Genomic DNA, 25,845 nt, shown 5'->3' with positions numbered 1-25,845 from the left:
GACTTCATCGAATCAGGTCTACAGTTACGGATTTGTACATTTCGTACTCCATTTTATAATATTTTCAGATACGAATGAGTTGATTTTAAAGGACGTAAAAACCCAATGTACTAATAATAGTAAGTATTTCCATTTGTATAATCGATACATTATGCTTGTTCACCGGTGTAAAAATTTCTTCTGACGTCAACTCATACCATATATTTAAAAGTATGATCTAGATAATTGTGTGACATCTACATAAAAGAGCAACCTATACTCTACATATAAAACTATCAATTATGTTCTTATGTTTTCACTATTACGAATATAAATTATATATAACAATTTATCTGTGTGAACTTTGAAATAAGAACACTACACCAAAATAAACTGGTTTATTAAACAAACACAACAATGTATATCGGTAGGAGGTATGTACAAGTACACGTGGAAAGCTTTAATACTAAAATATACAGTTGATAACTGTAAACCGATAATTTTCAAATCAAATACCAATAAAAGGAGATGTTGGTTACACCTCAATGAGATAGCAACAAAACAAGAAAGAAATTCGGGGGGCAGCATACAATTATATAGGTGTTCATACAAATAATATCTAGGTCTGATTATCCCTCATAAGGAACCTTAAAAAAAGCTATTAATTCATTCTTAGAATATACAGTGCAACCTAACATTAAACATCTTTTAAAATATATGATATATGTTTACGCAATAAGTGCAATTGTCCTAATCATGAACCTTAACTAACATTGCAATATAAACTTTTCAATAATCTACACCTTGTGCCAAAACGACCTTTAACGTTTTCTAAAAATGTGTAGAATGTATCTATATATCTATATTTTTTATGTTTCAAAGGTTAGTAATGGATTCGTTAGTTAACTGAAATCGTAGTAGTATTTGCTTTAAAATTCTAGCTCGTCTTCAAGTGATTGCGTGATTAATAATGGTATGGCGTGGTAATTTGTTTGAAATAAAATTGTTTTATCCATAAAGACTGTGGTAGCAACTAGATGCTGTGATGATATTAATCGAAAACCTTTAGAAACAAATATGCTCTTTAGTCACGACAATTTCAGTACATGTAAGATTTTTTTTTCTGAAAACTACTAAACCGCATACAATGCATAAGAAGCACATTATCAACCAAAACTGTCGAAATATAAATGATTCATATTAGATCGTTAACAGAAATTGTTTCAGAGGAAAAGACTTTTGAAAAAGCAACGGCGGACGAATGACGCCTGCGAAAGCAATCGTTCACCGCAGTGTCGTTAAGCCAGAAGAGCTTATTAGGGTGATGGTTTTCGCCAAAAAACTAGTTTAACCCCGCCACATTCTGTATGTGCCTGTCCCAAGTCAGGAGCCTGTAATTCAGTAGTTGTTGTTTGTTGCTGTGTAACATATTTGTTTTTCGTTTATTATTTTGTACATAAATTATGCCGTTAGTTTTCTCGTTTGAATTGTTTTTCATGTGTCATTTCGGGGCCTTTTATAGCTGACTATGCGGTATGGACTTTGCTCATTGTTGAAGGCCGTACGGTGACCTATAGTTGTTTATTTCTCTGTCATTTGGTCTCTTGTGGAGAGTTGTCTCATTGGCAATCATACCACATCTTCTTTATATATAAATATAGCTGTACTCAGCTGATAATAAACAGCATTTCAACTCATTGTATATTTTTAAATCGTAGGTTGAATAGGTCTTTTTTGAAAATCTGTCATAAATATCGCAGACCCATAAATGTCAATTTTGATAACATGGATAAAGTCTCAGCCATTGGCGGTTTCAGAAATGCGGAAACTATTTTGAAAATAAGACGAATTATCGGATTCCTAATTTTTCTGTAAATTTACTGTGTCAATAAACAAAACAATGTTTGTCTACTCCGTGAATTGTTTGTTTGTTTTAAACGTTCCTCAATTTTGTAGTTGATTTCGGCTTCCAACTGTTCTGGTTTGAGTCTCATTTAATGATGAGTCTTATGTAGACGAAACGCGCCTCCGATGGACAAATTTACCAGCTCGGTATCTTTGATAACTTTTTCGCAAGTGTAAGTCAGCATATTTGTTTTTTTTTTTCCAATTTAATATCATGCATCTGGGTTTTGATCGTTGAAAGGCAGACATTTCGAACCAAATTGATTGTGAATTTGTTAATTAAGCGTGCATTTGTCTTAGTCTAAAATGTGTTTGGGATTTTATGAATACGTTTCGTTTGGTTTTTTTTTATAATGAAGTAAATGTCATGAAAGTTGTTTTCTTTTAAAGCTATGAGTTCATTTTTAAGAGTTTATATATCCTTTTTCAGACTCTTCGAAAATGGGTGCAATATCATCCTCTACACGGAGTATTGAACAGGACCATAAAGATATCCAACGCATGTTTGCGGCAGCTAAAATGGGAAAGTGGACAGAAGTGTGGCAAATTCTAGGTACCCCAAGCCGACCACTGAAACCATACCTCATAAATCTAATCCCTGAAGATAGACGATGGGGTTTACTACAACAGGCTGTTTGGTGGAACAATTCCTCTGCAATCAAGACTCTCGTACAGTTTCAAGCATGCGACAAAGATTTAAAGGCAAAAGATGGCATTTCTGAAAAGGGACCAACCGGTGGAAACACGGCACAGGAAATAGCTGAATTGTTTGGATATTTAGAGGTTTCGAATATCATTAAGAACCACATACCTTCTAAATGGGAAGAAGATATCGAAACATACTACGATGGGAATAGCTCTATCGAAAATGAAGAGTATGGTCTATTCAGACTTACACTGGCGGCGTACAAAGGAGCTTTCCATCCGTCTTATGTCGACAAAACCAAACAACTATCAGTTTTATTGAATGATGTATTTAAACATGTCAATACAGGTAACAACTGGATAGCTGTTAGGGATAAAGTTGCACAGGCACTTTATTCAAGTTGTGAGGAAGCAAGCAAAGTAGTCAGTCAGTGTACCACCAAATTGGACTTTTACAGAAGAATCGTAAATGTATATACTGACGAAACTACACAATTATATACGAACATGAACACAGCGTTGAGGCGACAACGGGATACAGGCTTCAAACCTACAGCAAATGATCTAGCACTCGGACCATATATACTGATGTTTCATTTACTTCTGTTTTGTTGGAGAGATTTGGTCAGAGAGAGAACAAAAACATATCGCAAAATGAAAATTTCTGCGAAAGATCTAGCAAAGTACCAACCAGGAACAAAGTTTACGTGGTTATCATTTGTTTCATCCTCTGTTCAACAGCAATGTGCTCAGATTTTTCCATCGTGTGCACCAAGTGGCGACTTGGAAGTGCATTTCGTTATTGACAACTCGACGGATTCGCAGTGGCAACCGCTCAACATTGAGGAGTATGCCTGCTACACAGAGAAGGAAAGAGTTTACCCAGCAGGAGCACAATTCTTAATCAAGAGACGTGCAACTAAAAGTGGAGTACCAACAATTCAGTTGAAACTTTTAGCATGCTTAGGAAGCGAATAGAATGTGATTATTAGACGCTCAGAGATTATATGATTACTATTTGTCTGATTTAGTTCCACTTATGATTTATTATTACGTCAGTACCTTTGATAACTATTTACTATCATAGGTTCAAACCTGAATGATTTGTTACAATTGTATGTAAAGGCGTACAAAGTTATAAGCCTAGTATCTTTGATATGTTTTTATGTTTACATTTCAAAAAACCTTTATTTCCAAACATTGAGAAAAAACGATTATTAACTTTTGAGACAATGCAGCATAAATACTTTTTTTCTTTTTTCATGCAAATCTATTTGAAAAATTGTGTGGTTCATTATTTTTTTTAAGCTTACTTTGAAAGTATTATTAATTTTAAGCCAGTTACAATGCCGGGTCATTATTTTCAACCGCCACCCCATCCACACACACACGCACACACACCATAAACGGAAATGATTGTACCCTTATGGCCCTTCTAACGACCTTTGAATGCACAATTATATTACTGAATCTTTTCCGATGCTAATAATTAGGCATTCAAATATTCTCACCTCTAAAATATAGCAATTAAATTTCATCTTGTAATTTTAAGCAATTATTTAGCGTGTGACAAACATGCAAAACTAACGCTCTTCTGGGTGATTATAGGGCTTTCATTTTTTAAATGTTTACAAATGCGTAGCAAATATGAAATTATGTTAGATCCCAAATGCCTGAGCATAAATTGACAAATTATGTTGTGAAATCCTCTTTTCTGTTGTGATTTTATCATTTTAAGTGTACATTGCTTGTGGATATATAATTGAGATATTAAATAACCGTTTATGTGTGTATTTTAACCTCCAATAGATATCCTTTTTATTTATTAAAGTAGTTGTGGAGATTTTATATAGTTGATACCTAAGTATGAAATGCTTCTATTTATGTACAGTTGATTGATAATTTTACTTGAATAGTATTTTTAGAGGTGCAATATAAATAAAAACATGTGAATATGCGATCCCAAATAAAAAATTCGTAAGGGTTCCGCGGAACCCAGTGTTTCGCCTACTTTTGCTGTTGTCTATTTTTGTCAGTGTGATAGGGTAATGCACATAATAGATTTACAGTTAATGAAATAAAACGTTTGAAATGTATGAAAAAAGTTATGCTTGTAAAAAATGAATACAGTATGCAATCAAATCTATAGATTGTCTGGAAGACAAAAGTCGCAGGCTCAACAAAAATAGGGGAAAAATTATTAAAAATTTTCCTCTAGATACTATCTTTTGATTGTAAGAAGCTTCTGTCCAAGTTTGGTAAAAATCCAGGATGGTTTATGAATCTATTAATAGATATCAAAGGTACCAGGATTATAATTTAATACGCCAGACGCGCGTTTCGTCTACATGAGACTCATCAGTGACGCTCAAATCAAAATAGTTATAAAGCCAAACAAGTACAAAGTTTAAGAGCATTGAGGACCCAAAATTCCAAAAAAGTTGTGCCAAATACGGCTAAGGTAATCTATTCCTGGGATAAGAAAATCCTTAGTTTTTCGAAAAATTCAAAGTTTTGTAACAGGAAATTTATAAAAATGACCATATAATTGATATTCATGTCAACACCGAAGTGCTGACTACTGGGCTGGTGATACCCTCGGGGACGAAACGACTACCAGCAGTGGCATCTACCCAGTGGTGTAAATAGTTATCAAATGTACCAGGATTATAATTTAATACGCAAGACGCGCGTTTCGTCTACATAAGACTCATCAGTGACGCTCAGAACAAAAAAAGTTATAAAGCCAAACAAGTACAAAGTTTAAGAGCATTGAGGACGCAAAATTCCAAAAAGTCGTGCAAAATACGGCTAAGGTAATCTATTCCTGGGATAAGAAAATGTTTTAAAAAACTTTAATTGCAGACTGTATGTAATGTTAACTGGAAGAAAAACTAAGTCCATTTATAAGTAATATACGGAAAAACAGGAAATAAATTTTTGCAAAATTTCCTTCTAGATACTAACTTTTGATCATAAACAAGCTTCTGGCCAAGTTTGGTACAAATCCATGATAGTTTAAGAAAGTTATTAAAATTTTTAAAACTTTAACCACAGAGTGAATGTTATGTTAACTGGCAGAAAAACCAAGTCCATTTATAAGTAAAATACGGATAAACAGGATTTTTTTTTACAAAATTTACTTCTGGATACTACCTTATCATCATAAACAAGCTTCTGTCCAATTTGGTAGAAATCCAGGATAGTTTAAGAAAGTTATTAAAATTTCAAAAACTTTAACCACAGAGTGAATATTTGTGGACGCCGCCGACGACGACGACGACGGAATGTTGGATAGCTATGTCTCGCTTTTGCGACAAAAGTCGCAGGCTCGACAAAAATCAAATATTCAAAATATATTTTAGAGTTTGATTTCTGTGTATATTCTATTTTAATATGTATGCCATTTTATACACATATAACATCGACAAATTCGAAACAATTACCTTCATTATCAAAAGCAAATGCTAGGAGAATACGTATATACCAATACTGATTTAGAAAAAAACTATTGTCTTATGAACATTGGAAGGATTGTAATTGATAAATTAACAGGGGCGAAAATCAAGATATCTTTTCCAGTCTGTATCTATTGTAATCAATCCATAGAGCTAAATATCTGCTATAACGATATGAAAACTTGGCAACACATATTGAGCTAGCGATTTAAGCTGCAGCGGTCCATCTAATTTCACAAGACTACTTATAACTGGTTCTTATTCTACTTCTCAGTGAATATTTACATACCTGAAACGACAAGTGTCTTTTTAGAAATAGGAGACGCTTGGCGGGGTTTCTATATATGTTTATGGTTGTCTACCCGTTCATCTTTTAATATATGTTGGGAATTGTGTGGCCGGTTCTTTTACTAGTATGTCCTCTTATTTTCTCTTATTTTCTCTGTGTATCTTAGGCCTCTACTAATTTAACACTTGTTTTTCGGACTTTTATGTACAAAATGGGAGCAATCGATCGAAATTTCAATATTATTTTTTTCGGAATGAATATGCAAGCATGCGATACTTGAGATTTGATGAAAGGAAGGCGTATTCTTATTTTATTCTACAAAATTTCTGTTTTCAAGATAGATGAATGATTTTTAAATTGGAATGTTCTATGAATTAGTGAGCAGAGCGATATTGTTGATAGAATTTAAGTGGAGCGATAATTCTGGATTTCAGGTAATGGCGGTAATTTTTTTTTATATTTGCAACATTTTGGAGCTAGCGAATTCCAAGAACAAAAACACTTTGGAGTGGCCTTATTATTCTTTTATAGGCTGGCTGGTTAAAAATCACTACAAAGTTTATCCAATGCGTAGTTGATCATTACTGAATATGTTGAAAGTTTATAACATCAAGGTCAAATTACCGAGTCAACGGGTGCTATAAATATTACATCTGGTAAACTAAATTGTTTTTTTAATTGCAGACAACAGCAGTTTACCGATGTTCAAATCTCGTAAATCTATATCTATTTAGAATATCCAAATCAAGTTAAAAACAAACCATGAAGGAATCGCGTGACCTCCAAACGGAGCGAGACATGACGCGTTGACAACTTGTAGGCTATGCATTCATCAGCCGCCATATAATCCACGTGGTGTATTTATTTTCACGGATTTTGCTGTAGGTATATATTCCCTAAAATAAATACACGCGAATACAAATGCAAATTACATGCATATACAATAAATTGAATAAATATCACCGGAATTTACAACCACCTTCACATGCAAGTTAACCTGGTTTACTTTACATAACCTCATTTGAACTGTGTAACTGTTAAAACAACACCAGTGATCCCTACAGAAAACCAATTAAGGATTAAAGGATAAGAGATTTTTTTAAATAATGCCCAAAGCCAAATATGACAGTTTTATTGTGTAACTAACAACCTAATCGAATAATAACTTCTCTCAAACAGACGACCTTATTTGATGATGGAATAGTCTTTGTTTATTGTGTTTCATACAATTGCTAAACAAATCAATATTTAATTAATCATATTAATGAGCATTTTGATATATTAGTCCATTATCTATGTTTTGATATTTTCGGAAATACGGCGAAATTAAATACACGCGAATTCATCGGCAATACTCAATTTGAAAAAATAAGTACACGCTATTACTTAAAGTTTCTGAAAACGATACACCGGTATATCTATTATGAGATTTAAAAAACGTGATTATGTATATATATATTGATACCATGGCTTATACGTCAATAATACGCCTTAAATATGGGTTCAATGTCAGGAAATCTATTTTGGTCGGTAAATTACTGTTGCCTTCAATTCCTTGACTTCCGTCGACTGCGATGACAGACACGGGAATCTAGTTGGGTTTGATTTGAAATGGTACAAGGTTTCATTAAAAGGCTTTTTATCATATGGCCTATTTTATACACTTATCAATACTACAGAGAAACAATCATTTAACAAAATGTATACATTATTTGCCTATACTTTCTCCTAACAAATACAGCAAAATTCCATGCAGACGACATTTTGATAGATTTTTCCTGTATTCAGTTCTTCTCGGCTTTTATATATATATTGGCACTTTCATGTTGCAATATAATTGATCTAGTATGAGGTAAAAATTATCCAATTAGAACAAAACTAAAATATGGATTGAAGTATAAATGTATATCTATAAATTTCAGTTAATTAAGTTCATGTATAAGATAGGCACAAAACGACAGTGAAAACAATCGGAATCGTGGCAATCCACACAGATTTAGATTAGGACCATCAACAAGGTAAGCTGTTATAGCCTGTTAGGTATGCACTCGTTAAATATAGTTGTACGTGTCACAGCAAAGCACATTGTCAAACCGGTAATAATGGACATTTGGACTTAATTGACATGTTGGATCTATGACCGATTCAAAATGTAACTTTGATTTCAGAAAAATAACTGATCAGAGATACCAAGCTTGCGTTTTGTCGACATGCATGAGTGTCATCCGTAGCACTTGAATTAAAAAATAAGAAGGACGATACGAATCAAGGTATCGAAAACAAATTCTGAGAAATATTGATGCATGCAACTCGATGAAATACAAGAGTATTTACTTTTAACAACATTTGCATAGAGCATTCAATACATTTTTTTCAGAAAGGGATGAGAATGATTGGCTGGTAACTATGCTCCGGCTGTTGACACTCTGGTGTAGCCGATGATATATAATTGTTTTGTCTATGTCTGGAGGTATAAAAACCTAGTATTTTGAATGAACTGAAGAGGGGGAAGGGGTTTAACTGTTATGCTGTTATGGGGCAATATTATTCTTTGTTATCTGTTATTTTGAAAATATATTTGCTGTTAGCTGTTATTGTCTTATTCTTTGTTAGCTGTTATTGGGCTTTTAGTTTTTTTGTTATCTGTTATTGTGATAATGTATTTGCTGTTAACTGTTATTGAAAATTGGAATGTTAGCATTTTTTTTGACAGTCAATATTCGGAATAAATTGAAGATCATTGGGCATTGGGGTCTACCACTACTAATATGTTTGTCCCGTATTCAGAGAAGGATTCCATTAACATATACCCATCACAGAAGTGAGGTCCAGGACAATTCAAGTATATCTTATGATTATCCTTTGTAATAAATTCCCTTTTTTTATGAATGTGTATTTAGAATTATCTTAATATTTTGTATGAGAATAATGTTCCTTGTTTTCCGTACGAACATATTAAATTAAAACAATTCTTAATATGACAAAAAGGAAAACATATGGCCAGGAATATCTGACAAGGATCTCAATTAAGGACTAGGTTCTAACAACCACTTAACTTTTTATATAATATGGTACATAGACTCAGCTCTAAGATTCTTTTCAAAGCAGAACCAAATGCATTGTACAATGAAAGTTCCAACCATGTACTTGGGTCAAAAGCTGCACATAACTCATTACAAACAAAGATTTATTTCGTTTCAAGCCATTGTTTCCAAACTATGTATTCTACTTACTAGTACACTTGGTTCAATCAAAAACCTCAGCTGATAAAGAATTGTTCAAATAAGGCCTTTGAAAATAGTGGAATAAATTGCTTTTAGAGTGTCAAAATTCGTTCGAAGTACTTGATAAATTGCATGCTTATATTGGTGCTTTTGATTTTTCTACCCTATATACCACTTTGCCTCATAGTCGTATTAAGAAAAATTCACACACCTCATTAAATGGTCATTTAGAACAAAAGTCAGAATATTCAAACTCTTTTATGTCATTTTTTTTATTAGCAACAAAGGGAGCTTCAGTCAATAAATATAAACAATACACCAACTTTTCATGAGAACTGCTGAAAGCATTTTTGAGTTATTTTTGAAAACTAGAAAATACCACCTTTTTCTAATGAATAAATACCTTAACTCAATAACAAAATCAAAAATTAATAAAAATCGAAAGGGAGTTTACAACAATAGATATAAACATTTCAGCAAAGTTTCATGAGAACTGCTGAAAACATTTTTGTGTTAATGTCTGAAAACTGGAAAATCCCCCTTTTTTACTCGGAAACGTAATATCTAAAATTTATAAAAATTGAAAGTGACCTCGTGTTAATAGATATAAACAATTTACCAAAATTCCTTGCTTTGTGAAAGCATGTTTGAGATATTATCAGAAATTAGAAAGAAAAAAAAACACCAATTTTATTGAATAAAAAGCCATTACCCAGAAACTTGAAATCTAAAATTTATAAAAAAAAAAACAAACAAACAAACAAAAGGGAGCTCACGTCAATAGATATAAACAATTTCCCAAAGTTTAATGCAAATTGGTTAAAGAGTTTTTGAGTTAATGAACGACATGTTGACAACAGACGGACAACAGTATACCATAATACGTTCCGTACATAAACGAGCGTATAAAAAATATTATAAGATATTGAGCAGTAATTTCAACACATTCTAGATACATAAATTAATACTTAAAACATAGTCATAGAAGATGGAATGCATTACAAAGGATATCCGTAATAAGAAATACTGATTTATCAAAGACCGAATTATTTTAATATTTCATTTACTGTTATCTGCTTTTGTCCATTTTAATTCCTTGTTATCTGTTATGAGCCAAATCAATTTGCTGTTTTGCTGTTATTGGGACCCCCCTTGCCCCCCCCCCCTCACTGAATGAACAAAATTACGTTTCAATTGTATTCATGTCAGCGCCAGACGCTTAAATTATGCTTGATTTTATATCTAAGATACTCATTGTTTATTGGTAGATTGGTATATTATTATATCATTTTCTTCATTTTTGAGCAGAAACATTTGCAACATAAAAACATGAAAAAACATTTTAAATCTCGGTTAGCAATATTATATCTCACTATCGATTGGCTTATAATTTTGCATGTTATGATGAAACAAAATGTACTAAGGGATAATCATTGTAATATCCTATACTGGCAGAAAAAAAGGTAAATGAATATGATATAAACATTTGAACTTTATATATCATTTCACATCAGCTTTTTATCTTTTGATTATTACTTGGTTATCTTTGAAATGAACGAGTTATATAAGAATTCAAATGTTATGTAATGATCCACGAATGTAGAAATATATCGACAAAGATTGAATTATTAAAAGCTTTGTTCCAAAAGATGGCATAGTTGTGTTTGTTAAATACTGTATGTAGGATATATATATATGAAAATTTCATTTATATTTTGTATCAGCTGCTGAGAAAATTTCTCCAAACACATTTAATACATTTGTAAATTAAACAATATAAATGACTGGCATTGTATTATAAGTTAATGAGGAACAGAATTTTTTCAGAATATTTTAGTATAAAATCCTCATCGTCATGAACACTTGCTACTGTTTTATTGTTTATTGCGGGGGGTCTCTTTAATTCCAATGTTTTTAGATTCAGTTTGTTTTGTTATTTGTTATTGATTTTAGTAAATTGTGTCAACATATAAATCTATTAATAGTTCAACAGCTGATATATCAGAATATAGAATTTCACGAAAATATAACTTTCATTTTGATGTCAGTGTAAAGGTTGCATCTATTTTTCTTATTAATTATAACTCAATGTATCATCACAGAAGTGCGACATAAAGTGAGTTTTAATTTTATGTTATGAAGGGTTGGTAAACAGGGTCAAAAATATTAACAAAGATACCCAACTCAAAGGTAAATTCAAAAAGGGAGAGGTCCATAAAACCTGGCAAAATTAAATGATCGACGATTTAATTATCTTTCTATTATTAATATAAATATTTCTATTTTAACTGTTTGACTTAGTTTCATTTTTCTCAACTTTCAATGGATATCAAAATTTTTAAATATTGAATAACGTAAACTATTTATGATGATAGGATTGTTATTGAAACAGATTCAAGGGGTATGTGTTCGAACTGATCTGATTGCGATAAGCATGTTAAGTGCATTTAAAAAGAGAAAAAAAGAAAAGAAAAACCCTTGGTAAAAGAACGATTTCACGGGCATGGCATGACTTGAAACTAAGATTTAGCGACACTTACCCCATAAATAACGGGGGAATGGATGTGCTCCATTAACAGTTCCAGTAACAATCGATCTATAACTTTTAAGGGAGTGAAGAAAATGACAAGTTAGAGAACGGTTGGGATTGTCAAAGACGATAAATAACGCATACAATTAATCCAAACCTTTCTTTAAGTCAAAACCAAATGGAAAAATCATAAACTGAAATTACCAAATAAAAACAAATCAAGGGATTGTTACTTTATAAAAACGTTATTGTCAGTCCAGCCGTCCTATCGTCCGGCTTGGAAGACATCTAACACGTACAATTCTTACAAGCTTTTCATGACATTATTATTATTTATATCTCTAATTCTCGGACGATTTCGAAAGTCAGTGCTGATCCTCTATTTATTAATTGAGTAAAGCCCATAGAAATGTCATGTATATTGAAAATTGCTCTCAGGCCAACATATTGTACAGGAATTTTCAAATTTTATATCAGTAATGTCACGGTCGAATAAGAAAATCAGCGCTGAGAAAATTTCTCCAAACACATTAAATACATTTGTAAATTAAACAATATAAATGACTGGCATTGTATTATAAGTTAATGAGGAACAGAATTTTTTCAGAATATTTTAGTATAAAATCCTCATCGTCATGAACACTTGCTACTGTTTTATTGTTTATTGCGGGGGGTCTCTTTAATTCCAATGTTTTTAGATTCAGTTTGTTTTGTTATTTGTTATTGATTTTAGTAAATTGTGTCAACATATAAATCTATTAATAGTTCAACAGCTGATATATCAGAATATAGAATTTCACGAAAATATAACTTTCATTTTGATGTCAGTGTAAAGGTTGCATCTATTTTTCTTATTAATTATAACTCAATGTATCATCACAGAAGTGCGACATAAAGTGAGTTTTAATTTTATGTTATGAAGGGTTGGTAAACAGGGTCAAAAATATTAACAAAGATACCCAACTCAAAGGTAAATTCAAAAAGGGAGAGGTCCATAAAACCTGGCAAAATTAAATGATCGACGATTTAATTATCTTTCTATTATTAATATAAATATTTCTATTTTAACTGTTTGACTTAGTTTCATTTTTCTCAACTTTCAATGGATATCAAAATTTTTAAATATTGAATAACGTAAACTATTTATGATGATAGGATTGTTATTGAAACAGATTCAAGGGGTATGTGTTCGAACTGATCTGATTGCGATAAGCATGTTAAGTGCATTTAAAAAGAGAAAAAAAGAAAAGAAAAACCGTTGGTAAAAGAACGATTTCACGGGCATGGCATGACTTGAAACTAAGATTTAGCAACACTTACCCCATAAATAACGGAGGAATGGATGTGCTCCATTAACAGTTCCAGTAACAATCGATCTATAACTTTTAAGGGAGTGAAGAAAATGACAAGCTAGAGAACGGTTGGGATTGTCAAAGACGATAAATAACGCATACAATTAATCCAAACCTTTCTTTAAGTCAAAACCAAATGGAAAAATCATAAACTGAAATTACCAAATAAAAACAAATCAAGGGATTGTTACTTTATAAAAACGTTATTGTCAGTCCAGCCGTCCTGTCGTCCGGCTTGGAAGACATCTAACACGTACAATTCTTACAAGCTTTTCATGACATTATTATTATTTATATCTCTAATTCTCGGACGATTTCGAAAGTCAGTGCTGATCCTTTATTTATTAATTGAGTAAAGCCCATAGAAATGTCATGTATATTGAAAATTGCTCTCAGGCCAACATATTGTACAGGAATTTTCAAGTTTTATATCAGTAATGTCACGGTCGAATAAGAAAATCAGCGCTGAGAAAATTTCTCCAAACACATTAAATACATTTGTAAATTAAACAATATAAATGACTGGCATTGTATTATAAGTTAATGAGGAACAGAATTTTTTCAGAATATTTTAGTATAAAATCCTCATCGTCATGAACACTTGCTACTGTTTTATTGTTTATTGCGGGGGGTCTCTTTAATTCCAATGTTTTTAGATTCAGTTTGTTTTGTTATTTGTTATTGATTTTAGTAAATTGTGTCAACATATAAATCTATTAATAGTTCAACAGCTGATATATCAGAATATAGAATTTCACGAAAATATAACTTTCATTTTGATGTCAGTGTAAAGGTTGCATCTATTTTTCTTATTAATTATAACTCAATGTATCATCACAGAAGTGCGACATAAAGTGAGTTTTAATTTTATGTAATGAAGGGTTGGTAAACAGGGTCAAACATATTAACAAAGATACCCAACTCAAAGGTAAATTCAAAAAGGGAGAGGTCCATAAAACCTGGCAAAATTAAATGATCGACGATTTAATTATCTTTCTATTATTAATATAAATATTTCTATTTTAACTGTTTGACTTAGTTTCATTTTTCTCAACTTTCAATGGATATCAAAATTTTTAAATATTGAATAACGTAAACTATTTATGATGATATGATTGTTATTGAAACAGATTCAAGGGGTATGTGTTCGAACTGATCTGATTGCGATAAGCATGTTAAGTGCATTTAAAAAGAGAAAAAAAGAAAAGAAAAACCGTTGGTAAAAGAACGATTTCACGGGCATGGCATGACTTGAAACTACGATTTAGCAACACTTACCCCATAAATAACGGGGGAATGGATGTGCTCCATTAACAGTTCCAGTAACAATCGATCTATAACTTTTAAGGGAGTGAAGAAAATGACAAGTTAGAGAACGGTTGGGATTGTCAAAGACGATAAATAACGCATACAATTAATCCAAACCTTTCTTTAAGTCAAAACCAAATGGAAAAATCATAAACTGAAATTACCAAATAAAAACAAATCAAGGGATTGTTACTTTATAAAAACGTTATTGTCAGTCCAGCCGTCCTGTCGTCCGGCTTGGAAGACATCTAACACGTACAATTCTTACAAGCTTTTCATGACATTATTATTATTTATATCTCTAATTCTCGGACGATTTCGAAAGTCAGTGCTGATCCTTTATTTATTAATTGAGTAAAGCCCATAGAAATGTCATGTATATTGAAAATTGCTCTCAGGCCAACATATTGTACAGGAATTTTCAAGTTTTATATCAGTAATGTCACGGTCGAATAAGAAAATCAGCGCTGATCAACAAAAAATTATGTCCCTTGGAATTAGTACATATGCATTTGCAGGGAAAACACTGTTCTTGTATAATTTACCATTGCCAACAATAAAATATTAGACTACTAAACAAGTGATAATCCCGCGTGAAATATAGGAATTCAACTAGAAATCCTACTTACAGTTTTGCATATCGTTTGTGCTGATTTTTATGTACATTTTGAATTCACTTAAATTCATCAGTTCGAATAAAAGTAGATATTAGATATATTATGGCTTGTGCGAATAATTATCGATTGTTTTATTTGAAATGAGAAACGCGACGGGTGCCATTAGTGATGCAGAACTTCTTTCATTTCTGGAGCATATGAGTTCAACTCGTTTTTGTTTGTTTTGGTTCTTTTTGTTTCTGTAAGAGATGGTAAATATTTAATGTTCTGTGTAGGGCTATGTGGAATGTTGTTTGTGTTTGTGTTTGTGTTTACGTCGTTTTTCTATTTGGCCATGTTGTTTTTCTTTTTACATAAGATTTTTACTGTCCCCTTGCTATTTTCTCACATTTTGTGACAATAAAATAGCGCCCCCAAAAGCAAAAAACAAAACGAAAAACATCCGGATGTAAACATACGGTCTCAAACCAAAGAGACAAAAGTATTAAATACAGAATTTGACAGCTAAGATTAAAAAAGGAAGTGTTATAATCTAGTCTTTGTGTTGGTCGAATTTACAAATGTTGATAGGGGGGAATCTATGAAAGTGCATGTGACAGACATAAAACATGTCGAAATCATTGCTCACTTTTCATATGAAAACATTGCGTAGAACCAATATACTAATTACCAACTCTGCAATTTTTAACTAGCAATTAAAACAAATGGTAACCCATACCAATGAAAATTAGCAAGTGGATTACTAGAAGCTTTAGAAGGTATGCGAAAAAGTGTTATATTGCTTGCTTTTGACTTGTATGTTCTGGGACATCCTCCTTTCCAGATACGGTAAGACAGCAATGTCTCTCATAGAACACTCAGCCTTTTCTTTTTTTCTTTTATGATTATAACTAAACGAAAAGAACCGTTCTTCACTGTATGACTATCGATTGTTCAATATACCTTAATTGAAATGCAATGCTGTCATAATTGTCCAAAAGTTAATCTTAAATAAAAACATAAGGCGGTGTCATAATTCAACTTCAGTAGATTTTCATAAACTTTGTCGCCCGTTTTTTGTTTTTTTGTTGTTGTTTTTTTATACATCGGGTTTGTTAATGCCACAAGAACGTTTGCTTCTGTCAACGTACGTAGTATACACATGTGATCATCTTGCAAAAACGGCTAAACAACAGCTTTAGTGGTTTGAAAATCTAGTTCTGTAATTTTAAATTAATTATGTGATATGAATATCGGTATTCAAATAAGATAATAGGACATACATGAACGAGTAGGACTTTGCATTGGATAGATAAAAAATATTTAATCGTTATTGATTTGTGTTGATACTGTTGCAAATACCTCACAAAACATATATTCAAGTGACAGTGTATATTTTCTGAAAGTTGAAAATTGATTTTGTAAAATGCCTAACAGCTCACACTCGATTCTTACACAGAATAAATCTTAGTTTACCGAAAGTTAGATTCACATAATGACTTGATTTTCAGTAAATGATCTTTATTCAACAACATCAGTTACACATTATTGAACAGTAGATAATTTAAAAACATAAGTAACATCAGTTGTGAATCAATATACAACACAGTGTTAACTCTATTATGACGTAAATGTCCTATTTAAGTGAAATAATTTGTATTGGTATTTATGCAAACATAAGCAACCAGCAAATAGATATCTGTAAATTATCTATGTATTTACCGATATAAGGGAAATATATGTTGATCATGCAAACATGGCTCATGACCTTGCCACCGGGCGGATTATATAAACAGCTGTAAATGGCAATCAAAACTTCCAGTGGCAAATATTTTAACGGATATTCAAATCTAAACTCAATACAATATTTCACATCCACAAGTTGTGTATGATCATCGATTCCGTTTTACCAATTTTCAAGAAAAAATAAAAACACCTTAGGGTTCATACGATATTTTACCTTGGCATACATGTAACTTCTTATAATTTTGAAATGATACTGTTTATCAAAACAGAACTCAGTAATGTCTGTATGAGTTCATGAAACACGTCACTTCCAAATGAATATGCATTAACAGCTTTTTAACGCAGACCAAAATAAATTATAGTCCAGGTATATTGTATGGTATATACAATTCACACGCCGGTTGATACATGCGAGTCAAGAGACGCTTACCCTGTCCACGCATCCAGTGTTTATCATGTTGCTCCTCTTATACTTTTTCTTTGGGGAATAGGGGGGATGTACCTTGATTTATCGCTGTGTGTTTGTTTAATCTACATTGGCTAGAGGTATAGGGGAGGGTTGAGATCTCACAAAACATGTTTAACCCCGTCGCATTTTGCGCTTGTCCCAAGTCAGGAGCCGCTAGCCTTTGTAAGTCTTGTATGGCTTTTTAACTTTAGTTCATTTATATGTTTTGGAGTTTAGTTTAACGTCCATTTTCATTGAACTAGTACACATTTTTGTTTAGGGGCCAGTTGAAGCCCGTCTCCGGGTGCGGGATTTTCTCGCTGTGTTGAAGACCCATTTGTGGCCTTCGGTTGTATTTTGCTCTTTGGTCGGGTTGTTGCCTCCTTGACACATTCCCAATTCCCATTCTCAATTTCATTCTTCGATTTTCGATATTTCTACATCTGTTAAATACTGTCGCCTTGATTTAGATCAACACGCTTGAGTCTTTGAAATGACACAGATATATTAACTAATTGATTAAACGAGTTGAGTATATGTTCAGCGTTTTTTGCTTTTTTTTTGTTTTTCTTTTTTTGTTTGTTTTTTGTTTTTTTTTAATTACGTTTTAAACTACAATGCAAGTATCAAACAGTTTTTAAATCTTCGTGTTTAATTGTTTTAGGTTATTCAAAATGGGCATAATATCATCTTCCACACGGAGTATTGACCAGGATCATGCTGATATCCAGAGAATGTTCGCGGCAGCAAAAATGGGAAATTGGAGAGATGTGTGGCGAATTCTAGGGACCCCAGGCCGACCACTGAAACCATATCTCATAAACTTAGTCCCAGAAGACAGACGATGGGGTTTACTTCAGCAGGCTGTTTGGTGGAACAATCTCTCTGCAATCAGAACTCTTTTACAGTTTCAAGCATGCGACAAATACTTAAAGGCAAAGGAAGGCATCTCCGAGAAAGGACCAACCAGTGCCAATACAGCTCAGGAAATAGCTGAATTGTTTGGATATTTAGAGGCTTCGAGGATCATTAAGAACCACATAACCTCTGAAAGCGAGGAGGATATAGAAACATTCTACGATGGGAGTTGCTCTATCGAAAATGAAGAATATGGTCTATTTAGACTTACATTGGCATCTTACAAAGGCGTTTTTCATCCGTCTGTTATCGACAAAACGAGATCACTTTCACTGTTATTGAATGATGTATTTAGACATGTGAATACAGGTAAAAACTGGGTTGCTGTTAGGGATAAAGTTGCACAGTCACTTTATCCAGCATGTAAGAAAGCAAGCAATGTGGTTAGTCAGTGTACCAACAGATTAGACTTCTACAAAAAGATCGTTCATGTATATACAGACGAAACAACCCAATTATATACTTATCTGAACACAGCGTTGAGGCGACAACGTGTTACGGGCTTCAAACCTACAGGAAACGATCTAGCACTTGGACCATATATTCTAATGTTCCATTTACTTCTGTTTTGTTGGAGAAATTTGGTCAGAGAAAAAACAATAACACATCGCAAAATGAAGGTTTCTGCGAAAGATCTAGCAAAGTACCAACCAGGAAAAAAGTTTACGTGGTTAGCATTTGTTTCATCCTCTGTTCAACAACAATGTGCTCAGATTTTTCCGTCGTGTGCACCAAGTGGCGACCTGGAAGTGCATTTCATTATTGATAACTCTGGTGGTTCTCAGTGGCAACCACTGAACATTGAGGATTATGCATGCTACACAGAAAAGGAAAGAGTTTACCCAGCAGGAGCACAATTCTTAGTAAAAGGACGTTCAACTAAACTTGCAGTGTCGACAATCCAGCTGAAACTCTTAGGAAGCGAATAGAATAAATTAATAATATTGATGCTTGTTAGACGTTAAGAGTATATAATTATTATTTGTCTGAGTAAGGATTTATTATAACGTCTATATTGGGTACAAACCTATCATGATTTGTTTAGATATGTATATACATTTAAAAAGGGATTAGTGAAAACAAATAAATCATGAAATTAAAAAAACTATACAAATCAAACCCTTATCTCCCATTGTTGTAAGGAATCGTTATTATCTTTTGAGACAATGGAGTTTTTGGTAAACAAGATCAAGCTAACTTTGAATGTTTTATTTTGAATTGTTTGCTAGTTTCAATGTCTGATCATTATTCCGATAAATGCAAATGGTCGTCATATTTGAATCCTACCATTGAAAGATCAATTATTTTACTGACTCTTTGCCAGTGCCAATAATTGGACATTTACTTCATTACACCAAGCATCTACGCATTTTCAAAAATATCGTCTCCAAAATATAGCATTAAATTTCAAATTTAAATTTTCAGAAATTATTTGGCGGAAAACATTCACAATTAACGCTTTTTTTTAGTAAGGCTTCTAGAAAGGTCACAAATTCCACTCCAAGTTCCCAGCAAAGCAAATTTGAAATTAGGTAAGATTTCAAAGGCCTGAGCAGAATTGGACAAAATAAGTTTTGAATTCCTCTTTTGTGTTGTGATTTAATCATTATAAGTGTACATTATTTGAATTAATAGAATTGAGATAACAAATAACTGTTTATATATGTATTTTAACCTTAAATACACGTCCTTTTTTTTTAGCTGTAGTTCTTTTTTTACAGATATATGTATGTTTGCTTTATCTTTTATAGATGTTAAGTGTAATTTTCCGTTAATTTTATTTTGGTATAAATGGTATAAATGTGGTCTCAGATTAAATAAAAAAAGTATGATATATTTTATAGACAGACTTTCTTTGTGTGTGCCATTTCAATAGAAGGATTGTAATTGATAAACTAAAAAAACAGGAAATCGAAAATTAGAGGAACTATTTTTTCAGTTTGCATTCTTTGTAATCAATCCTGACAGCTTTTTAAATGTCAGCTCAAAGCAGATTACACCTTGTCAACACAGATTGAGCATGAGTGCGACCGATTGACGCAGCAGTGGGCCTCTTTATTTCACAAGGACACTTACAATTTGGTCTTACAATTCTTCGCAGTGAATATTTAATAACCATTTATGAGGGGCGAAAGGTACCAAGAGGACATTCAGCGACACAAACCCCTCAAACATCTGAGGATGATTGCAGGTGTTCCTATAAGGAACAAGCAAGAGGAGGAGCACAATTGGTTCCCATGAGAATGCATCTTGATAATTACAGTTTCAGAAATTTATTTTGCACTGCCTTTTTTAACAAAGCACGATTTATCCCTCCTTACGACAAGATGCTTGTATCTACGTTGATCATTCCTTTTTTAATGAAACAAAGCGGAACCAAATCTTTCAATTTGTCTTTTTGTTTGGAATAGAGTTTATTGACCTCTGGTAAAATAAAGACAAGTAAGATGAATGATTTTCAAACTGGAATTTTCCGGAAAGAATGTGGAGAGCGATTAATTGTTGACTTAGTTTATATAGAGCAATAATTCAGGACTTCAGATTATGGCGGTAATGTTTCTTTTAGATTTCCAAAATTATGGAGCTAGCGAATCAGACGAACAAAGAATCAATTAGGAGTGGCCTTGGTAATTTTTTATCCAGTTGGGCTGGATGGTTGAAAATCACAAAACCTGACGTACTGAAGGTGAATCCATTCCGTTGATGACAATTACTGAATATGTTGAAGGTTTATCATATCAAGGTCAAATAACAAAGTCTACGAGGCTAAACATATTGCATGATCTGTCAAAATAAATTGTTTTTTTAATTGCAGACAACAGCAGTTTACCGATGTTCAAATCTCGTAAATCTATACATTTGATAATTCCCGTTTGAATGGTTTTACACTAGTAAATTTTGGGGCCCTTTATAGCTTGTTGTTCGGTGTGAGTCAAGGCTCTGTGTTGAAGGCCGTACATTGACCTATAATGGTTTACTTTTATAAATTGTTACTTGGATGGAGAGTTGTTTCTTTGGCACTCGTACCACATCTTCCTATATCTATATATTTAGAATATAAAAATCTTGAAGGCATCGCCTTACCTCGAAAAAGAGCGAGACCGGATGCGTGACAACTTGATAGTCAATGCATTCATCAAACACCATGCGAATCTACACTCAATGAAAATGTTACAATAGTAACTAGAGGCTCAAAGGAGCCTGTGTCGCTAACCTGATATTTTTTGTAAACAGCATTTTACCCCTATGTTCTATTTTTAGCCATGTCCGCCATGTTGGATGGCAGGCAGGGTAATCGGACAATCTTTTAAACTAAATATCCAAATGATGATTGCGGAGTTTGTCTTCTTCTTCTATGCGTATTTAATTCCAATTATAGAACACCTTCTCATTTGAATTATTTCCAGATGAGGAGTTATAAAATTTTGTTGCACACATAATAGTTTCTAGTAAATAAAAATTATATACACTAAAATCCAAAGTTCGCGGATTAGAATATAAAAGGGAATAAAAAAACAAATAAAAACAGGACAAGATAACTTAAGCTTTATACAATAAAAATAAAGGGGACACCCTGCCTCTACCTTATCACATATGTACAAACAGCTCATATCACAAATATTCAATATTTATGGTTTTAACGTTATATACAGTTCATTGGACGGATTCACGATTTCTGCAGAATACAAGTTCTCTCGCTATGCAACCTATAGCACATATCGGTAGACATTTTCTGAATTTTGTCTAAATCGGAGTTTTAGAGGAGAAGATTTACAAAGTTTGAGAAAGACTATAAATGTCAATAACTCCTTCAGGGGTCAATTGACAATTTTGGTCATGTTGGCTTATTTGTAGATTTTACTTTGCTGAATATTATTGCTGCTTAAAATTTATCTCTATCTATAATACTATTCACGATAATAACACAAAATTGCAAACTTTTTCTAAATATTACTAACTATGAGGCAGCATCCCAACACCGGGTTGTCTAATTCATCTGAAAATTTCAGGGCAGATAGAGCTGAACCTGATAAACATTTTCAACCCAGTCAGATTTACTCTAAATGCTTTAGTTTCAGAGATACACGCAAAAAACTGCATTTTACCCCTCTGTTCTATTTCTAGCAATGGCGGACATCTTGGTTGGCGGGCCGAGAAATCGGACACATTTTTAAACTATATATCCCAATGATGATTGTGACGAAGTTTGGTTAAATTTGGCCCAATAGTTTCAGGAGAAGACTTTTGTAAAAGTTAACAGACGACGGACGACAGAGACAACGGACGACAGACGACGACGGACGCCAAGTGAGGAGAAAAGCTCACTTAGTGTTTTAGGCCAGGTGAGAAAAAAAGGACACAATCGGTAAATTTACAGTTATACGACTATTATGGTAACCAAAAAAATATATAACCTAATACAATTAAAACATGTCATATGTGAATTGGGATTTTGGCAATGGAAACGCTGAAATCGTCCCATTTGTCAGTGATCCTAGTCTCTAGAAGTCTATCTGTGTCGACATAAAGATGAAGCAAAATTTCAACTTTTGTAGTATTCTTAATAAGATTACTAAGATATATAAGATGCGAGCTTTCACTGAAACGTGGGATGGTGAGTGACAGTTCATCAAAGATATAATACGTCTGTTTGTCTTTGTGAATGTATGTCATCAATTCTGCTCGTATGATTACAATAAAAAATCGGTTAGTATGGGTTAGTATGGATGGAGGGTACAATGTATATCCCTGTGAATAACCAGTGGTTGGTGGAATAACAATCCACTACTCAGCAAATTTTCTTTTGATGACTTAAAAGTCCAGCATTTTGCCCACAACGTCCTCCATGTGTTTACTGTTAATCTCAGTTCCGTTATTCTGTTCAATTAAAATAGCCAAAGTTCCTTATGTTTGTTAACGAATCACGAGTTCTAGAACAGATAGACACTAACAATACTTAAGAAAATGATCTCGCAAAGTATCATACACATGTAATATGATGCCAAGAACAGTTAACCCGACAGTCAGACATGCACACTTTCTGATAATTGCATTAAGAGTATATATAGTTGGACGTTTACTGACATTTAATGAGACTAGATCCTGAGTATGAAAACTTAACGTTAATGATTAAACCATTGAAGAAAAAAACAAGACACAAAATTCGACAATATAAGATAAACCGTTACTTTCTTATTGTAACTTATTTAAAACCCTTAATACCTAAAAATCAGATTCACCATTCAACCATGAAAATAAATTCAAGATAAGTTGATTGCTTTCAGATGGCCATTTTATTGCATCAATTAAATACAGCTGCTCATTATATAAGGCAGTAAAAAATACAAAAAAAATGACAAGAAGATGAAATAATAACATAAGGAATCATTTAAATGAGGTCGAATCTGACATTAATAAAGGAATAATCAAATGACAGCATACGAAGATTATTACAAAACAATTACTAGCGGAATCATGTTGACTACACCATCACAATTGCATATAAAATATGGTTTGTCGAGCGTTTAAAATTTTACACTTGGATACAAATCAATGTGGTCTTGTTCGACGATGCTAGGTTTTGTTCGCCGATGATATATGCTTTAGTCACCAACATTAAGCTGCGGTCGCCGATGTTGGACTTTGGTCGCCAATGATAGACTTTAATCGACAATGTTAGGCTTTGGTCGCCGATGATGGGCTTTGGTCGCCGATGGTGGGCTTTGGTCGCCGATGGTGGGCTTTGGTCGCCGATGAAAACCTGTAGTCAGGCGGCGAGAGAAAATTACAGTAAGCAGTATGTTATGTATTTGAACAGCGTTATCACTGTTGCCTTTGTTCAAAGTTGTTTAAATCTCGTTTAAAATATACAATTTGAATAACAAAACATTGAAGGGAAAGCATGAACTACACCGGGCGAGGCTACGGGATAAACATTTGATTAGCTTAAAAAACTAGTTCAACTTTTGTGTCCGCAATATTTCCATATTCACTTGGTTGTGTCTACATGTATTTAGAATTCGTCGTTTGTTGTGTACTTCCAAATTTCTATAGGGTGTAAAATCTCCAAGGATGACATACTCTCAACTATTAATACTGATTAAAACTGCCATTAGATTTAGCAAATGATACATAAAATGTGTTTATAATCCTGATACCTTTGATAACTATTTAAAGCACTGGGTCGATGCCTCTGGTGGTGCCCGTTATGACTAAACGTTCACCAACAGCGGCATCGACCCAGTGGTGAAAATAGTTATCAAAGGTATCAGGCTTATAATTTGATACTTGCGTTTCGTCGACATAAGGCTCATCTGTGATGCTCAAATTAAAATAGTTAAAAAGCCGAACAAGTATAAGGTTAAAGAGCATGAAGGACCCATAATTCCAAAATATTGTGCCAAATAAGGCTAAGGAAATCAAATTCCCATTGATAACACTCAAACATTATATATTTTAACACTAGCTTTTCAATGTTGACATTCTTTTCCTTTTATAAAAGAATGTCAACATTGAAAGTGAAACTAGGCCAAACCATTTGGTGGACCAATTCGATCCACAAACATTAGTCCTTATACTGTTAAAATCGATTACAAACATGTTTTTTACCTATAATATGAAATCACACAGACCTTGAAAAATCCAATTGCACGTGTTTGTTTTATGCGATTGTCGGCAGTATTTGGAGGTCACCTCGACTTTAAATTGAAATACACAAAAATGCCGATATATATTATAGAATACACGCTCCGTAATTGTTAACGATATGGATTTATGTTTTAGTATGATAAAAATCAAATACGGGAATTTGAGTGTAATCAGTTAGCATAAATTTATTAATTTCTTTTGACATAGTCTATAGGTAACTTTTTTGTTCTTGAACTATATATGTTGACCTCTAGACTATAAGTGATTTTGTTATTAGGTCTCATTGACATATACCCACAACTAGTATTCTTATTGAAATGGATCATAGATCAATTGGTTTGGTTTGGTTTTTGGTGTTTTAAGGATGTCTACGTGTCATGTTTTGGAATTTTTGTCAGATTTTCGGAATCCTCTGGTTTTATCCATTTAAATGCATTAAAAAATTTCCCCATGAACCCCCATTTTTTTTTATAAATCTTTTACATGTATAATTATAAGTCATTTGTATAAGTCTTATAAAATGTTATTTATTTTTTAATAGTATTTGAGAACTTTAACTGGTTAATGATAAAGCTATGAAAAATTATGAGAGAATATTTTCCCGCCATAATTTCAATGGCTAATATCTCGAAAACAAGCACATTGACCCCTATATTTTTTTTTGCTTTTTTGATTCCTCAATTTATTCCCTATCAATACATACAAGTTTTATGAAAAGTTATTTATTTTGAAACTGAGCATCGAACATCCTTAAGGTATAAAACCACTAATCCATAGCCCTATTGCTTTCTATGTTAAA

The 25,845-nt window shown here is 32.8% G+C and overlaps 2 protein-coding genes across 3 annotated transcripts; both read left to right on the top strand.

The window, feature by feature from the left end:
* Positions 1-74: 74 nt before the first annotated feature.
* LOC139527312 (uncharacterized) lies at positions 75-4,633 on the top strand. The gene is made up of 2 exons (XM_071322672.1): positions 75-119; positions 2,315-4,633. The coding sequence occupies exon 2, from the start codon at positions 2,326-2,328 to the stop codon at positions 3,505-3,507; it is 1,182 nt and encodes a 393-aa protein (XP_071178773.1). The 5' UTR covers positions 75-119; positions 2,315-2,325; the 3' UTR covers positions 3,508-4,633.
* Positions 4,634-8,180: 3,547 nt separating this feature from the next.
* On the top strand, positions 8,181-20,237 carry LOC139527313 (uncharacterized). Of its 2 annotated transcripts, none has more exons than XM_071322673.1 (2): positions 8,181-8,294; positions 18,145-19,458. In XM_071322673.1, the coding sequence occupies exon 2, from the start codon at positions 18,155-18,157 to the stop codon at positions 19,325-19,327; it is 1,173 nt and encodes a 390-aa protein (XP_071178774.1). In that variant the 5' UTR covers positions 8,181-8,294; positions 18,145-18,154; the 3' UTR covers positions 19,328-19,458. The 2 variants fall into 2 exon arrangements, with proteins under 2 accessions (XP_071178774.1, XP_071178775.1); XM_071322674.1 differs by lacking the exon at positions 8,181-8,294 and adding an exon at positions 14,149-14,236 and having other exon boundaries at positions 18,145-20,237.
* Positions 20,238-25,845: the final 5,608 nt, after the last annotated feature.

This window comes from Mytilus edulis, chromosome 6 (genome assembly GCF_963676685.1).
Source record: "Mytilus edulis chromosome 6, xbMytEdul2.2, whole genome shotgun sequence".
In the NCBI taxonomy this organism is placed as follows: domain Eukaryota; kingdom Metazoa; phylum Mollusca; class Bivalvia; order Mytilida; family Mytilidae; genus Mytilus; species Mytilus edulis.
Note: the sequence above shows the minus strand (reverse complement) of the source record. Positions and strands in the feature narration are given on the sequence as shown.